Source organism: Montipora foliosa, chromosome 12, assembly GCF_036669935.1.
Source record: "Montipora foliosa isolate CH-2021 chromosome 12, ASM3666993v2, whole genome shotgun sequence".
NCBI classification, from domain to species: domain Eukaryota; kingdom Metazoa; phylum Cnidaria; class Anthozoa; order Scleractinia; family Acroporidae; genus Montipora; species Montipora foliosa.
Genome location: NC_090880.1, coordinates 27,456,490 through 27,470,274, shown reverse-complemented (window position 1 = coordinate 27,470,274; position 13,785 = coordinate 27,456,490). Strand labels below are relative to the sequence as shown.

Genomic DNA, 13,785 nt, shown 5'->3' with positions numbered 1-13,785 from the left:
AATTAATCATCCGCATCTGTATGTAAAGGCACCTCGCCTTTGTGTGTTTAAGGAACTCTTACCCTGTACAATCTTTCAAGCGGCTTACCTTGCAACGTCATCGGAACACAAAATGCACCACATATTTGCTAGTGTAACCATAGTTACTCCACTAACTATGGTGTAACACACCTTTCAGAGGCCAAAAACGTTGCGATAATTGTTGCAAACGCCGTTGAGGAGTGTAGAATCGAGTTATGCTTTTTCGCAACAGCTCTCGCAACATTGCAACGAATTTTATATCGAGGCATGACTCTACGAAACGCTAACTCTGCTTGACGTCGCACTAGTTTGCTGAAGAATGTGCAATAAAGCTAAACACATTAATTGGATGAATTTGGCCACACATGTGGCGTGTTTAATTTGATCCAGGACACTTAACTGTGGTCTATAGGATTACCATTGTTCAGCAAAAGTGGGGCGAAAAAGACGAGCCCACATTACTAAATGTCAATCAAGTGAAGCTATGATCTTCGCAGTCATAGATAATCATACACAAGTTCCATCTCAGGCATTTGAAATATGTTATGAAAGAATGATAATAAATATAATCACTTTATTTAAGTCTCAAGGTTATTTAGCCGAGTGCTCTACTAATTTGGGAGACTACAAATAAACTGAAATCAAATCAAATCAAACGTTGGTTTTCAAGGAGAGGGGAAAACCGGAGTACCCGGAGAAAAACCTCTCGGAACAAGAACCATCAAACTCAATCCACATATGACGTCGAATCCGGTGAAAGGCAAATGCTCTCACCACTGCGCCAGCGCTGCTTCCCCTTTTAACGTAGAATTTACTTCTATAATATAACGTACGATTTACTTCTATAAAACTTGACTAAATTCTTACGAAAGACAGACAAAGAACACGGCTTAACCTCCATACAATGAGTGGTAGGTTATTTAGCAGATTTTCGTTCACTAGAGTGAGGTTGCAATTTAATGAAAAGTTATGGTCCGTTAATAACACAGCCATACAGCTCAACTCTCATGGATATGCTGATATGCCACGACATTGCATAAAAGCGAACATATCTGCTCGTAATTCTTGGCACCAACTTGTGCGAGACAATTGTTCCAATGTCTGAATTTCCCGTAAAAACCTGAAAAATAATATTTAGCTATGTCAATTATGTCCCAGTAGCGCCCTGCTACTTTATTTTATAAAATAATTAGGATAGTACGCGCACTCTCATTGGTTGCCAGACGCCCGTTTTGATTGGCTGATAGGAAATATGAGCGTGTATCAAGAAAATCTGTTTCAATCTAGAAGAAAAAACCCCAGCATTTTCCTTCATTTGTCGACTTACCTTTGAGAAATCATATATAAAAGCAATACAGGACTTTTTTCTGGTTTCTATAACCTCATCTAAACACTCGGGGCAGTTGGGAGAATTCTCGACGGTTATGCAAACCCTCGACTGCGTCTTGGACCCTCGACTGCGTCTTGGGTATGCATTACTGTCTCGAATTCTCCCAACTTCCCCTCGTGTTTAGATGAGGCTATGGAAACACGGAAAAAGTCCTCTATTGCTTAAATATGTCTGTCTTTTGGTAGATTCTGACGTCACAGCGAACCACTATATATGCGTGGTCGAGCTGTAAAGATGAAACAACAAGTTTTATCGGCGAGCTTGCTTTGTCATTCACTCATTCTTTCCAATTCCCGAAAAAAAAATTAAGGAATAGTATAAACGTCTTGTGATCACTTAACCTTGTAAACAAAGTGAGAGTATTTTTTGTTATCCACAGTTAAATTGTGCCCATGCACAGGCAATGCGAAAACCATACGGCGAAACGGAAATTTGGCCAAGCCGGCAAATACGAAGGTGGGAATCATTGTTCTGCCAAAGGTGATATGACTATATCCTTACCAGTTCCCCCCCCCCCCCCCCCATCCACCCCCTTTCCGCTCCTTCACTACATAGCTATAAGTGCGCGCGAGATGTTAGAAATGTTGTAAGTGTGAGCTACTCATGTGCAGTTCTTAGTTTTTCGTTTGACCCCGTTACGACCTAAAAACAGCGAAACCGCCATCGTAGTGGTCTCTTTTTTTATCTCAGTACTGTATTTTAAACTTTCCTCTAGCAATGTTTTCCTGAATAATTTATTTATTTTTCTACTAATGGTCTTGAGGACAGTCTTTTTCAAACGACATTTACCTTTTCAGAACCATCGCTTCGATACGCATTCCAGTTTGTTCCGTCCAAGCTCAACAGAATTTTGTAAGAAGATACGCACTGAAGATGAGCATAACTAGGCCTCCCCTGTGTTGCTATTTTTGTCACTACTGTCTCCTTGCCAAGGTCAATTTGCAACCACTGTCCAATGGCAAATGTTCCTGCCGACCAAGAGCCAGTACTTTGACTGTTTTTCGCATTGTTGAGCCTGGCTTGCCAGGGTTCATGTGCGGCTCCCCATGTTGAAGAAGCCGTCACCGCTGAGTTCGGTATGGCCCTACTTTCCATTCCAAGTGGATGACTGCGGCATTCTGTGGTTAGAGTGATAACAAATTTTAAGGTCTTCACGGTTGAACCTTGAGCTGGAAAGTCGCGTGTGTCAGCATGATCAATTACGTGAAAGCAATCGCTAGCTGGAACTCGAACTCACATCCTGTGAGAAAACCCTTTCCTTAATCAACAACTTCAACCTGTTTATTCAAGCCTACCTCTGTAATTTGCACGATTTATACATTTTTATGCTGTATTTGTACTCATTAACATTTGTCAGATATTTATATTCAGATTTGTCTCTCATGTAACACTTGCACTGAGCAACGCTGGAGTTTCTGCCGAAACATGTTGCTCCGCAGCATTGAAAATCGTTGTTTTGTATTTAAAAGTTAACATGTCTCTCCTGTTCTCTAGACCTCTTGGTAAAATACAAAGAATAATAAAGCGACAACTTTCTTATGACAATGGTCTTTCAGGCTTCCCGTATGGTTGTTTCAGTTCAGTTGGTGTACGAATATTCTCTGGAATCAGTGTATTTTACTCAGGCTTCATAGACTCGATTCTCTTAAGATTACAACTCCGATAGCCTTAACCTTCCCGAAGAGTACATCAGATTCTGAACACTCCACACAAATATTAAATTCCCCGAACGCACTTGCGAACCTAGCAATTACGTCATCACGTACACATGGATTAGCCTCTCAAATTGTTAATCAACTTCAGCTCATTACCCGGTCTGTCGGTTGATGTCCATCAAGTCAGTCGTTTAACATATTAGGCGGCGAATGAGCCTCAAAATAAGCGAGGAAATTAATTGTGCTGCACGTGAGGCACCCATTTTATTTCATATTTTTGTGGTACTCTACATAACAACGACATGAAATGAGGCTTCGACGACAACTTGAGCATAACAAGTGAACCTTCCACACTTTATTATTAATCTGAAATCAATTTACTTTTAGGATAATTCGCCCACATTGTACCACGTGATTCACGAAAGACGTACCATAGTACAAAGTTATATTTGAAGGTGACATTTCATCGACATTGCCGTCCTATTTATCTTAAAGTCCACATTACTTCATTTTTGGGCATGACATACCTTCGCAAATCAGAGACGGTGTGCATATCAAGTCCATACCACAATCGCGCTGAGTTTTGCAAGGTATAGGACGGAAAGTGTTCACCATATATATGGCATCTGGATTGCCTCTCATGTCTTCTGGATGAGACGCATGCGTCTTGTCACTCAGTTCACAGCGTTTGTTCATAGGATAAAAGTTGCTACTCGTACATCGGGGATATGCTATGCAACGCCAGATACAATCTTCTATTTCGTCTGCGGTCTCTACTTTGATGGTGTGTTTTCGAAGAACTTGTCCCTGCACGGAGTAAGTTTCTGTGCAAGAACTCGCAAATTCTGACCTCAACACCAAGTAAATGAGTAGAGATATCACGACAAAAGTCATTCCTGTGTCGACAAACAACAATTTTAAAAGTCTCACAATTGTGGAGTATTTTTATTACAAGGCGCTACTAAATTTTGATTTAGATTCATAAAGCTTAAGTCAAAGTCCGGCGTTTGAGCAGAGAACGGCATTTGAATATGAATCTTAGCGTTATGATAGTCATTTCGCGATTATTCTGAGTCGTCAAGTAAAATATGTAACAACTAATTTGGATTGATAATGGTATGTTTGAAGAAGAGAAAAATGAAAATTTGTAGTAGGGTTCCCACGTTCTTCATATAAATTCTAAAGGCGTTAGTTTTTCAAGAACATCTGGTGCTTCGCCGATGGCTGTTTGAAACACGAGAATTTGGCAGGATAACCCGAATTGTGCAAAGTAAAATGCGGACTTTTCAAGTGTTGGTCATTCCTTCGTCTAGAGCAGATATTACAAGGGGGTAACCCTCGAATTGTCAGCTTTGTAAAATTTAGTCACTTTTAATTCGTGGCTGCCAGCACAAAATTTCGTGACAACGTTATTCTACGTTTTACGTGAATGGCATGCGGTGCAGCTGCTGTTGTGTCTACATTTCTTTCATTACTGGGCCAGTTTTGACTACAACAAGGGGCCGAGATATCTCATGGAGTGCCTTAGGGACTTTCAGAACTGCGACGGCCAAGTCAACGAAAACGCCACCTCAAAAAATATCTTTGCACAGTTATATCGTTGTTGTGCAGAGCACTGCACGAATATCTGCTAAAATGCGTAACGCACGTGCAGCACGATTATTTTTCCTTTTTTAACCAATGATATTGTAGTTGTTTCGTGGTGTTCTCGTTGACGACCGCGTCGTAGATCTTAAAGTCCCTAATTTTTGAAGCCCGAAGACGCGCTGATTAATTAACTTTTCAATGTTTCACCACAACAGAAGTTTGTTGAACCAACCGGCTTATACTCAAAGTTTGTCAGGTTGTCACGGAATAAATCGGTCTGAGAGTTTCAATATGGGCACCGAGCAATTAACGGTTAACGTCTCAGTGAGTGCACTCGCGACCACTGAGGTATTTGTTATAATCACCAACAGAGAGACCTGGTAGAGAGAACTTCGATACAAAAATCTTCAGATTTTTCAAGCCGCACAGACGGGAACAACTGCCAAGGTGTTTTCCTGTCGTTTTAAAAGGCACAAACATTTACTCTATTTTTAATCAATTATTTATGAGAAGAAAGCCGAAGAAAGCACGTTTCACGGCAACTGGTGGGACCGAATCTAAAAAGGATGGTGTTTTAATATTATTCCCATTTAAAAAATGTCACTGAAGCAGTGCCATTAGATTTCGGATGGAACAGCGTGCCTCTAAATTTGACATATAGGGTGCGTTTTTTTGGGAAAATCCGAAAACGGATTCTTGAATCCAAAAATGTATTTTGCGCTTTTTTGGGCAAAATCCAAAAACGGATCATGAATCCAAAGTATTCACACTCGAGGAGGATACTTCGGATTAAATCTAAGTCCGGTTTCTTGAGATTCACCATATCAGCGTTTTTTTGGGGAAAGGATTTGAAAAAAGTATTTTTGACAAGTGGTTTTCCATGCAAAAATGATACACAAGAGCTACCGTACATGACAGTTTAGCCCAAATTTTTTTACCGTACGATCGAAGACATGAAGAGGTCAAAAGTAGTTAGGTTTCCTGCAAATTTCACACCAGAAATTACACTAAAAGTTTCTTGACAGCAACAATATTGTTAGCACCTTTCCTACAGCTAAAAAAGCATGTTTTTCGTCATTTCTTTTTATAGATCGTTAAGGCATTTTTTTCTGGTGGCATTTTCATTTAAGAATTTCCCCAAAACAAACTAAGCCGCTATTGCTGTTGAAATTTTAGCAAATTCAATAAGAAATGACCAGTCCGTGATAATGGGTATAAATATTAACTAAAGGGAAAGGAGTATAAGCTTTCACAATATGCAGACGACACCTCCTGTTTTGTGCGAGACATAGATTCAGTTGTAAAACTTCCTGAGAAATTAGAGGCTTTTAAAAGTTGTTCGGGATTGGAAGTAGACAGATCAAAAATGGAGGCAATGTGGTTGGGAAAATACAATCCACAACCCACAAATGGCTTGGGCATTAACTGGTACCTGAAGTGTGTGTGTCTCAGCGCTTGCTTCTCCCGTGACTCGGAAATATCCGTAAAACATTGGTCAATGAACTCACATGATAAAGAGCAACTTCTCTCAAATAGATTCTTGTAACACCTATATACCTCTTTTTGTGGTGTACAATAAAGTTATTATTATTATCATCATAATCATCATCATCATCATCATCATCATCATCATTATTATTATTATTATTATTATTATTATTATTATTATTATTATTATTAAACTGTAAACAAAAGTACAAATAACCTGGCAGCGCATGAGTATAGGCTACTTAGAGCCTCTTGTTTGATATGATTTCATTTGTGCACGACCCCACAAGCTATCCAGCGTTAAACATAACATAACGCCGTTGTTATGCAAAGTACCGGAAAATATGTGCTAAAATGCTTGCTGCACTTGCAGCAAGATTATTCTTCCACCTTTAACCATCATATAACTGTTCTATAGCGTTATCGTTGCCGTAGCTGTCGTCTTTTCTTAAACTCCTAACTGTAAGTTAGAATACTGATCAAAGTCCAAGTTTCCAAGGTTATATGGTCTTGAGTCGTTTCTGGTAAAGATGGTCTCAAGATTACTTAGGAACCGGTTAACCTTCTTTCATTTAGTGTACTGAATTAATTAAAATTGAAGACCTCTGAGTCCGGGGGGGGGGGGGGGGTGTTTGTTCCTTTAAAGATTTGCTTGTGTTCCCTTGTTCCCGAAAGTACTTCCAAAATTGTTTTCAGCTTTTTGATCCCTGAAATGGCTTATGTTCCCTTGTTTCCTAAGATATGTCTTTGTTCCCCTGTTCCTTAGTTTATAAAACTTTAGCTACGTTCTCTTGTTCCCCCTGGGAGAACCTCAAAATTGCACTTCTTCAGAAGGTTCTACTTGAGGGAATTCTCCGCGCTTAAAATATGTTCATCGAAAGCTCTTTCTATAATCGATTAAATTTCCTCTATTGAAGATGAGCTTGTGGATAAATTCAAACTTAGTTTTTAGGATGCGAGCTTTGTTGGTCAGTAACAAATACAGGACATCGCCACCGTGAGCGGTGTCAAATAGGGCGCAAAAAACTGCCCTTTAGCATTCGTAAAGAACAAACATGCCTTTAATTTGTGCTTGATAATCTAAAAGCTATGAACTCAGTTTAGTGTTCCAGAAAAGTGAAACAGAAATATCATTTGCTTGATTCTTGAAATGATATTCATGGAGAAATTCGACTACCCTAAATGTTTAGGCAGATCCCCTCTGACAAAATTACATGTATGTTATAGCTGTGTCCGTATAAATTTCACTCGCTTGCATTGCTTGATAATGGTTTCATGACCGGACTCCGAAAAGTTGCAAAATGAAGAGTTTTAACGTTAAATTTCGTGTATTAACCGTTAATTACTTGGTGCCCAAATTGAAAAACTCAGCCAACTGATTCACAACCTAATGATCGTTGGGTATAGCCCGGCTAGTTCAACAAACTTCTGTTGTGGTGAGACGGCCACTGAAAAATTAAGAACTCATCACATTTTCGCATTACAGGATGAAAATTCGGGGAAAACTGTGAATGGGTTTAAGTGGCTTGTTACTCAGTTGATTAATTACTCAGCGATGATGAAAATACACTACTGATGAAACGGCTCTTTCTGAAAATGTGACGAACCCTATCTTTTATGGTGCATGCTGTAAAAACACATTATGACATAGGAAGCACTTATAAAAAAACACAAACTCTAAGTGTACTCTCGATTTACAGGTTGGTATAAGGAAATCTTAAAAGGAATCAACAAACAGCTTACTTTGTTATAATCAGCAACAGAGAGGCCTGGTAGAGAAGTTTTTACACAAAACTGATCTGAAGATTTGTCGAACCGCTCAAATGGCAACAACTGTATACCAACGTTTCTCCAGATGTTTTGTCTATTCGCAGTTTTAAGTAAACAGTATAAAAATGTTGATTTATTTTCAGTCAATTATTAATGAGAGGAAGTAAGAAAGCCTGTTTAAAGAGGTTCTCTTTCACAGCAACTGATGAGACGGAGTCCAAAGAGAATGACACTTTAATATTTCATTTTAAAAGTGTCAAACAGTGTCATTAGATTTGAAGGCGGATGTTGTTAGAGAAAACATTTTGGGAGAACAGAAATCAACTCTAACACTCTTGGTTGACTCTTCTTTATTCCTCGAATGTGCCTCTGTAACAACAGCAATCGCTAACAACTAACAACTTACTCCCAAGTACTATTAAAGCATTTTTTATACCTACCTGTCAAGCTCGTGCCCATGATTTGTCATGAAACATGTGCCGACATTAGCATATTCTTTCTTTAAGTACGATCTACAGTGAAACCTCTATATATTAGCCGGCCCAGTGGCCGCTTAATAGAGTTTCGTCAGAAATTAGCATAATCCCTGGTAGAAACCTCACCTTATTCTGAAACAAACACCTTTAGAGGCTTGTGACAACTTTTACACAAGAGACAGCTTTAATACCCGTCCGAACAAACTGAAAGAAAACTGAAAAACTTTATTTAAACACGTGACATTGATGAGCCTAAAAAAGACTCGTTACAAAAATGTACGTGTATCTACATTAGTATATAAATTAAGAAAATACTAGACTAAGAATCTATAATAAAATTACCTATCCATACTATAAATTTATAATAGCATCTAATTAGAGCAAGAATTACAGCGACACTCGTCCTGACTCAACTTAAGTTTATTTAGTTTGGCCATAAAATTCTTAAGGTTTGGGGCCTCCCTAACATGCAAAGGTATCTTGTTCCAGAGGCGGCACGCAATATACGAAAAAGATCTGTGTTTAAAACCAGTATTGGGGGTCGGCTGATCGAGTCTGCTACCATTGCCGCAAAGATTGTAAACACAGTTTTTCATTCTAAACATATTACTTCTATTATTAGGAAAGCTTTTGTTCACAAGTGTCAGAGCTTGGACCATGCGCCTATGCTTAATGGAATCTAAATTATACTGCAACAAGAACTGCTCGTAACTAATAGACTTAGGTAGATTGAAGAGAGTTCTAAGTACGTAATAATTGGCATTTTCTAACTTATCAGATAAAGTTTGATTAATCCCTATTAGAAGAGGACTACAATAGTCAAAATGAGGTAGAGTGTACGACTTATATAGTTTAACCGCAGCGTCACTATTCTGCGCAAGGCGGCTATTTTTGCATGAATTTTACTAAGAACCAATTTAATATGTGAAGAAAAGGTGAGCTTATTGTCAATCGTCACTCCCAGCAACTTAAGTTCATCGATAGTCAGAATATTATTTGACTTTAGAGTGAGCTCATAGTTATAGTTGGATTTGCTAACAATCATAGCCTGCGTCTTAGTGGCATTGATGGTGAGGTAGTTATCTTCAAGCCAATGTGATAATCTCGCCAGGTCACTATTGATGTAGAATTCCAAGGTCGCAGCTAGGTGAGTTACTAGCAGCATAACCGGTTGTGTCATCTGCGTAGAGCCTCGATTCCATATTCTTGGTAATACGGGTTATGTCATTAATATATATATTAAACAAAAGCGGTCCCAAAAGAGATCCTCGCGGGACACCACATTGGACTACACGCCAGTTGGAATAATCGTTCTCTATCTTGACTCGTTGCTTACGATTAATAAGGTAAGAGCGGATCATTTCTTATCAGGAGGCAGTGGCATATAGTGGCAAACGCCTTAGTCAGATCTATAGACACCGCAGAGACTGTTTGTCTCTCATCTAATGCTTCTCTCCAGTCCTCTGTGACCTTCAGCAGTGCCGTGCAACAAGAATGCCCTTTAACAAGCCAGACAGGCTGTCGGAGAGTAGGCGGCGTGAAACAAAGCAGTTATACAGTTGATTTATACATAATTCGTTCAAAAATCTTAGATACACAGGGTAGAATTGAGATGGGACCATAATTAACTTTGGTAACTTCACATCCCTTTTTAAAAGCTGGACTGATGTTGCTAGATTTCCACTCGCTAACCCAACAAGATTGTTCGAGACAATAATTTAACAAACGAGACAAAGGGGTCGCCAAAGCAGGAGCAGACGCTTTCAGGAGCCTCGGGGGAATACCGTCCACGCCAGTTGCCTTGGATCCGTTTAGATCTAATAGCAGGTCCAACACATATTTAGCAGTGACAGGCTGGAAATTAAAGGAAAACTCTTGATCTTGATCATCAGCCATTTCATTGATTACTGGTTAACACTGGGATGTTTGTCGAACTCAGATTCAGTGAGAGCCAAAGAATGGCTTAGTCCTGACTCGGCGAAATAGTTGTTAAATATTTCAGCCACTTCTTGGGGTTTATTATAAACTTGACCATTTCCAATGAGAGTTATTTTGCCCACGTACGACCCACGCGTGTTGGTAAGAGAGGCTTCAGTTTTTTCCAGAATTCCCTTGGGCTAGATTTATTAGACTTTGCGCTAACAAAGTAGCCGCATAGAGCTTTACGCTTCAGCGAGGTAACCTTGTTCCTTTGTCTCTTGAAGGCGTCCCAGTTTTCATCCGAAGGGTTTTTACGAAAAGCTCCATACAGTTGGCAACGACGAGAGATATGAAGCTTTATCTCAGGTGTGATCCACGGCAATTGGTCTCCCCGTACACGAATCCTCTTAATAGGCGCATGTGAATCAAGCTCTTCGTTATACAGGCCTTTCCAGTGGGACCACATATCGTCAACATTCTCAAATGTATATGCACTTTCCCACGGGACATTCTTTAGATCACGGATGAATAATTCAGCATCAAAATTTTTCATACTTCGATAGTAAATTTGCTTTGAGGGAGGTTCGGAAGTCTCTGTTTTCTTACAGTGTATATCAAATCATGGTCGCTAATGCCCAAGTGAAGTGAGCCGCATTTTGCATAATGGTCAGGATGGCTGGAGACATAGTTAATGGAGGGGAATGGTTTGGAAGCTCGGCGAACATCAAAAGAGCAAACAAAGCAGCCAAGATTTAGGTTGGAAAGTCCACGACCGTGCACAATCTTTTGTTTTGCGCTCATACACTATGCATAAATTACGTAACCAACACGTTTCTATTGGTTAGTTCCGCAGTATGGAGTAAACAACTATTGTGTTTTGTGCACGGTCAAGGCTAAAAACGAGAACAAAAACCTACAACAAAGAAATTTGTCGGGTTTTATAACCATTCCTCTCTATTAACTATGCTGGAGAGAATAAGATCAAGTAAGGTCGCTGTAGAGTCGGTAACTCTAGTAGGCGTTTCGATTGAATTTGTCAACTGGAACTGATCACACAATTCCTTAAATGGCAAGATTTCCGCACAGGTCCCTACTTCATTATGCATACACTCCTTTGTTTCAAGAAAACAATAGCGATAGCAATAGACGTCCTTTGGGACTGTGGCGCTTTGTTCTTTCTTTTTAGAGGTTTCTTTTCTAAGTCTATATGGACTTAAAAAAAGTCGGTCGAACGTCTGTCTGAAATACGGAAAATCGAACAGTTTTTCCTGCAATTTCTGCACTTTTCCTGCAATTTTACCCATTTTTCAGTTTTAGAATAAGCGCAAGAAGTGGAGTTTCAAGCAATCGTTGTAATAGGGTTCAGATTCGCAAACATAACAAACAAACCAAATAAGAGTACTGTCATAAGAAATTTAATGGCTACCTGCTCTTTTTATCGTGAAATTGTTCTTCCTGTCTGAGTGTATAAAAATTCGCCGAGACACTGCAAAGTGTATATTTTCTTCCTTTCCTGTATTTAGGATTACGAACGGTGCATTTAGAGGGATTTTGCGATTTATCGCTCTTTGTAGAGATCGGCAATATGCTCAATGATACTTCCAAGTAAATAGCTTTGGTAGAGATCCATGGATGTTCCCCTACGAGGCATACTTTGTTTCACTCCCCATCATGTCTTTTCAATGCCCTGCTGTGGGCTCGTTTGTCTGGGTCGACGAAGTTTAGGCGATGGTTAACTGCGGTGAGATGATGTTAGCCCTTGTCTTGTAAGCAGTTGTAAACTTTCCGGCCACAGGTAGCTAGGGCTAATATTTTTTCAAGGAAAGTTTACGGTCAGAAATTAATATGTGTTCTGGCGGATCGAAGGCTATCCATTGCAGTTTTTTCTTGAGCATCGCGAAACAGATCCATCTCCCGATGCGGCACTTTGTCTTTGCCAACTGACTGCGTTTTCACACAGGTTTTGGACACGGAAGACGAAAGTAAATTGTTTTCTTTGCACCACTCTATGCACAACTCTGGAAAGGCTATAAAGCAGGGACAATTTCCAAATGATCAAATCTTCCATTGCTGTGACCCTTTTACTTCGGTAGCCATCTTGATTATTACAAAGACACAAGTTTGCTTCAAAAGAAGGGAAAAATGAAACGATTTTAATTGCAATGAACTCGTGCATGAAAGTTTCCCATGAAAGATGCACCAATCAGACTTTAAGCGTGGTATACTCTTCCACGCAGTGAACTTATAAGTGTGCCGCACGCACGGGGCATGAAGGAAAAGCAGGTCACAGTTCACAGCAATACTGGAAAACCTAAAACTATCACAGGGACTAACCTTAAGCCTAAACAGTGCCTTTAGTCGTAATTAGGGTTACGGTTAGCATTATTAAAGGGATGGGTCGTTTCAAGAGTAGTAAAACAGGGATCTCTTAACGGTAACCTACAAGTGTAAGTTCGATTGTAGGTGCTCGGCGCGGCACGTGTATATAATTACGTATCATTGTTATGTAAAAAGTCAGCCAGAATTCAAAATAAATATCATTTTCAAGGTGTGAATTAGCAACTTGACACGTTAGCTCAGTGGTAAAGAACAGGGACAAGTAATCCAGAGGTTTACAGTGGGTCGGAGTTCAAGGCAAGCTGCGAGTGACATATCATGGGATAAAATGGCAGAAAAAGCCGAGCGGGGTCTGGAAATAAGAACAAGACGAACGGATAGAAAGAGGAAAGCTGAGACAAAAACGAGTAACGGTGTGGGCGATGAAGGGAAAGAAGAGAGAGAGGGAGGGAGAGAAAAAATGAGATCCGTTTTTATTCATTCCGTAAGTACAAATTAGTCATGTATATATTCGGTTCTCTTGGGTATACGTATTGTTCTCCAAAACAATAGCGCGAATGAATAATTAATTTATTCTGCATGCATAATGAAGTAGGGACCTGTACGGAAATCATTCCCCTTAAATTTCTTGATGTCATTGTGATCTGAAAACAGATCGAAGTTTAGGTCACCAATCACGACGATCTCCCGTCTTGAATTGTACATCAGCTCGAGAGTAGTGGCCAGTGAGGTTAGGAAGACTGCAGGTTTACATTTACTTGGTGAACGATAACATGCACAGATATGAAATAAACACCATTATTTCCCTTTACATCAAGGGACAGGGATTCGATATTAGCCGGTTCAAACTTGCGTCGTCTTACCACTGTTATGTTAGATCTCACATATGCCATAATTCTTCCCCCATTTCTTGTCCTATCCTTTCGTATAATCCGGTAATTAGGGTGATCCAGAAGAAGATTACCGATAGAACTATTTAATTTCGTTTCAGCGAGGAACAGAATGTCAAATGAGCATTCGTCTAGGATGGATTTGACTTCATCGACTTTGTTTACAAGTGCATTGACGTTTAGATGGGCTATAGTCAGATTAAACTTGTAGTGCGAGCGGATATTTTTCTTATGCCATGACACAGAGTTTG

At 39.6% G+C, this 13,785-nt stretch overlaps 1 protein-coding gene and 1 long non-coding RNA gene across 2 annotated transcripts in view; one reads left to right on the top strand and one right to left on the bottom strand.

The window, feature by feature from the left end:
- The window catches only part of LOC137980406 (uncharacterized), a 150,965-nt gene extending 137,872 nt beyond the window's left edge, over nucleotides 1-13,093 (top strand). Inside the window, exon 3 of the long non-coding RNA XR_011118511.1 lies at nucleotides 12,856-13,093. This is a non-coding gene — a long non-coding RNA (uncharacterized lncRNA). The remainder of the gene's footprint in view (nucleotides 1-12,855) is intronic.
- Nucleotides 388-7,980, bottom strand: LOC137980392 (lactadherin-like). The gene is made up of 4 exons (XM_068827834.1): nucleotides 7,885-7,980; nucleotides 3,594-3,962; nucleotides 2,201-2,529; nucleotides 388-1,141 (listed from the first exon to the last, which is right to left on the bottom strand). Exons 2-4 carry the CDS (start codon nucleotides 3,958-3,960, stop codon nucleotides 989-991), a joined length of 849 nt encoding a protein of 282 aa, XP_068683935.1. The 5' UTR covers nucleotides 3,961-3,962; nucleotides 7,885-7,980; the 3' UTR covers nucleotides 388-988.
- Nucleotides 13,094-13,785: the final 692 nt, after the last annotated feature.

Coding starts and splice junctions, on each gene's coding strand:
- LOC137980392 (XM_068827834.1), bottom strand. CDS start 3,960: ATGACTTTTGTCGTGATATCTCTACTCATTTACTTGGTGTTGAGGTCA. Junction 2,530..3,593: donor ACCGTCTCTGATTTGCGAAG/GTATGTCATGCC, acceptor CTCTAACCACAG/AATGCCGCAGTCATCCACTT. Junction 1,142..2,200: donor GAAGCGATGGTTCTGAAAAG/GTAAATGTCGTT, acceptor ATTATTTTTCAG/GTTTTTACGGGAAATTCAGA.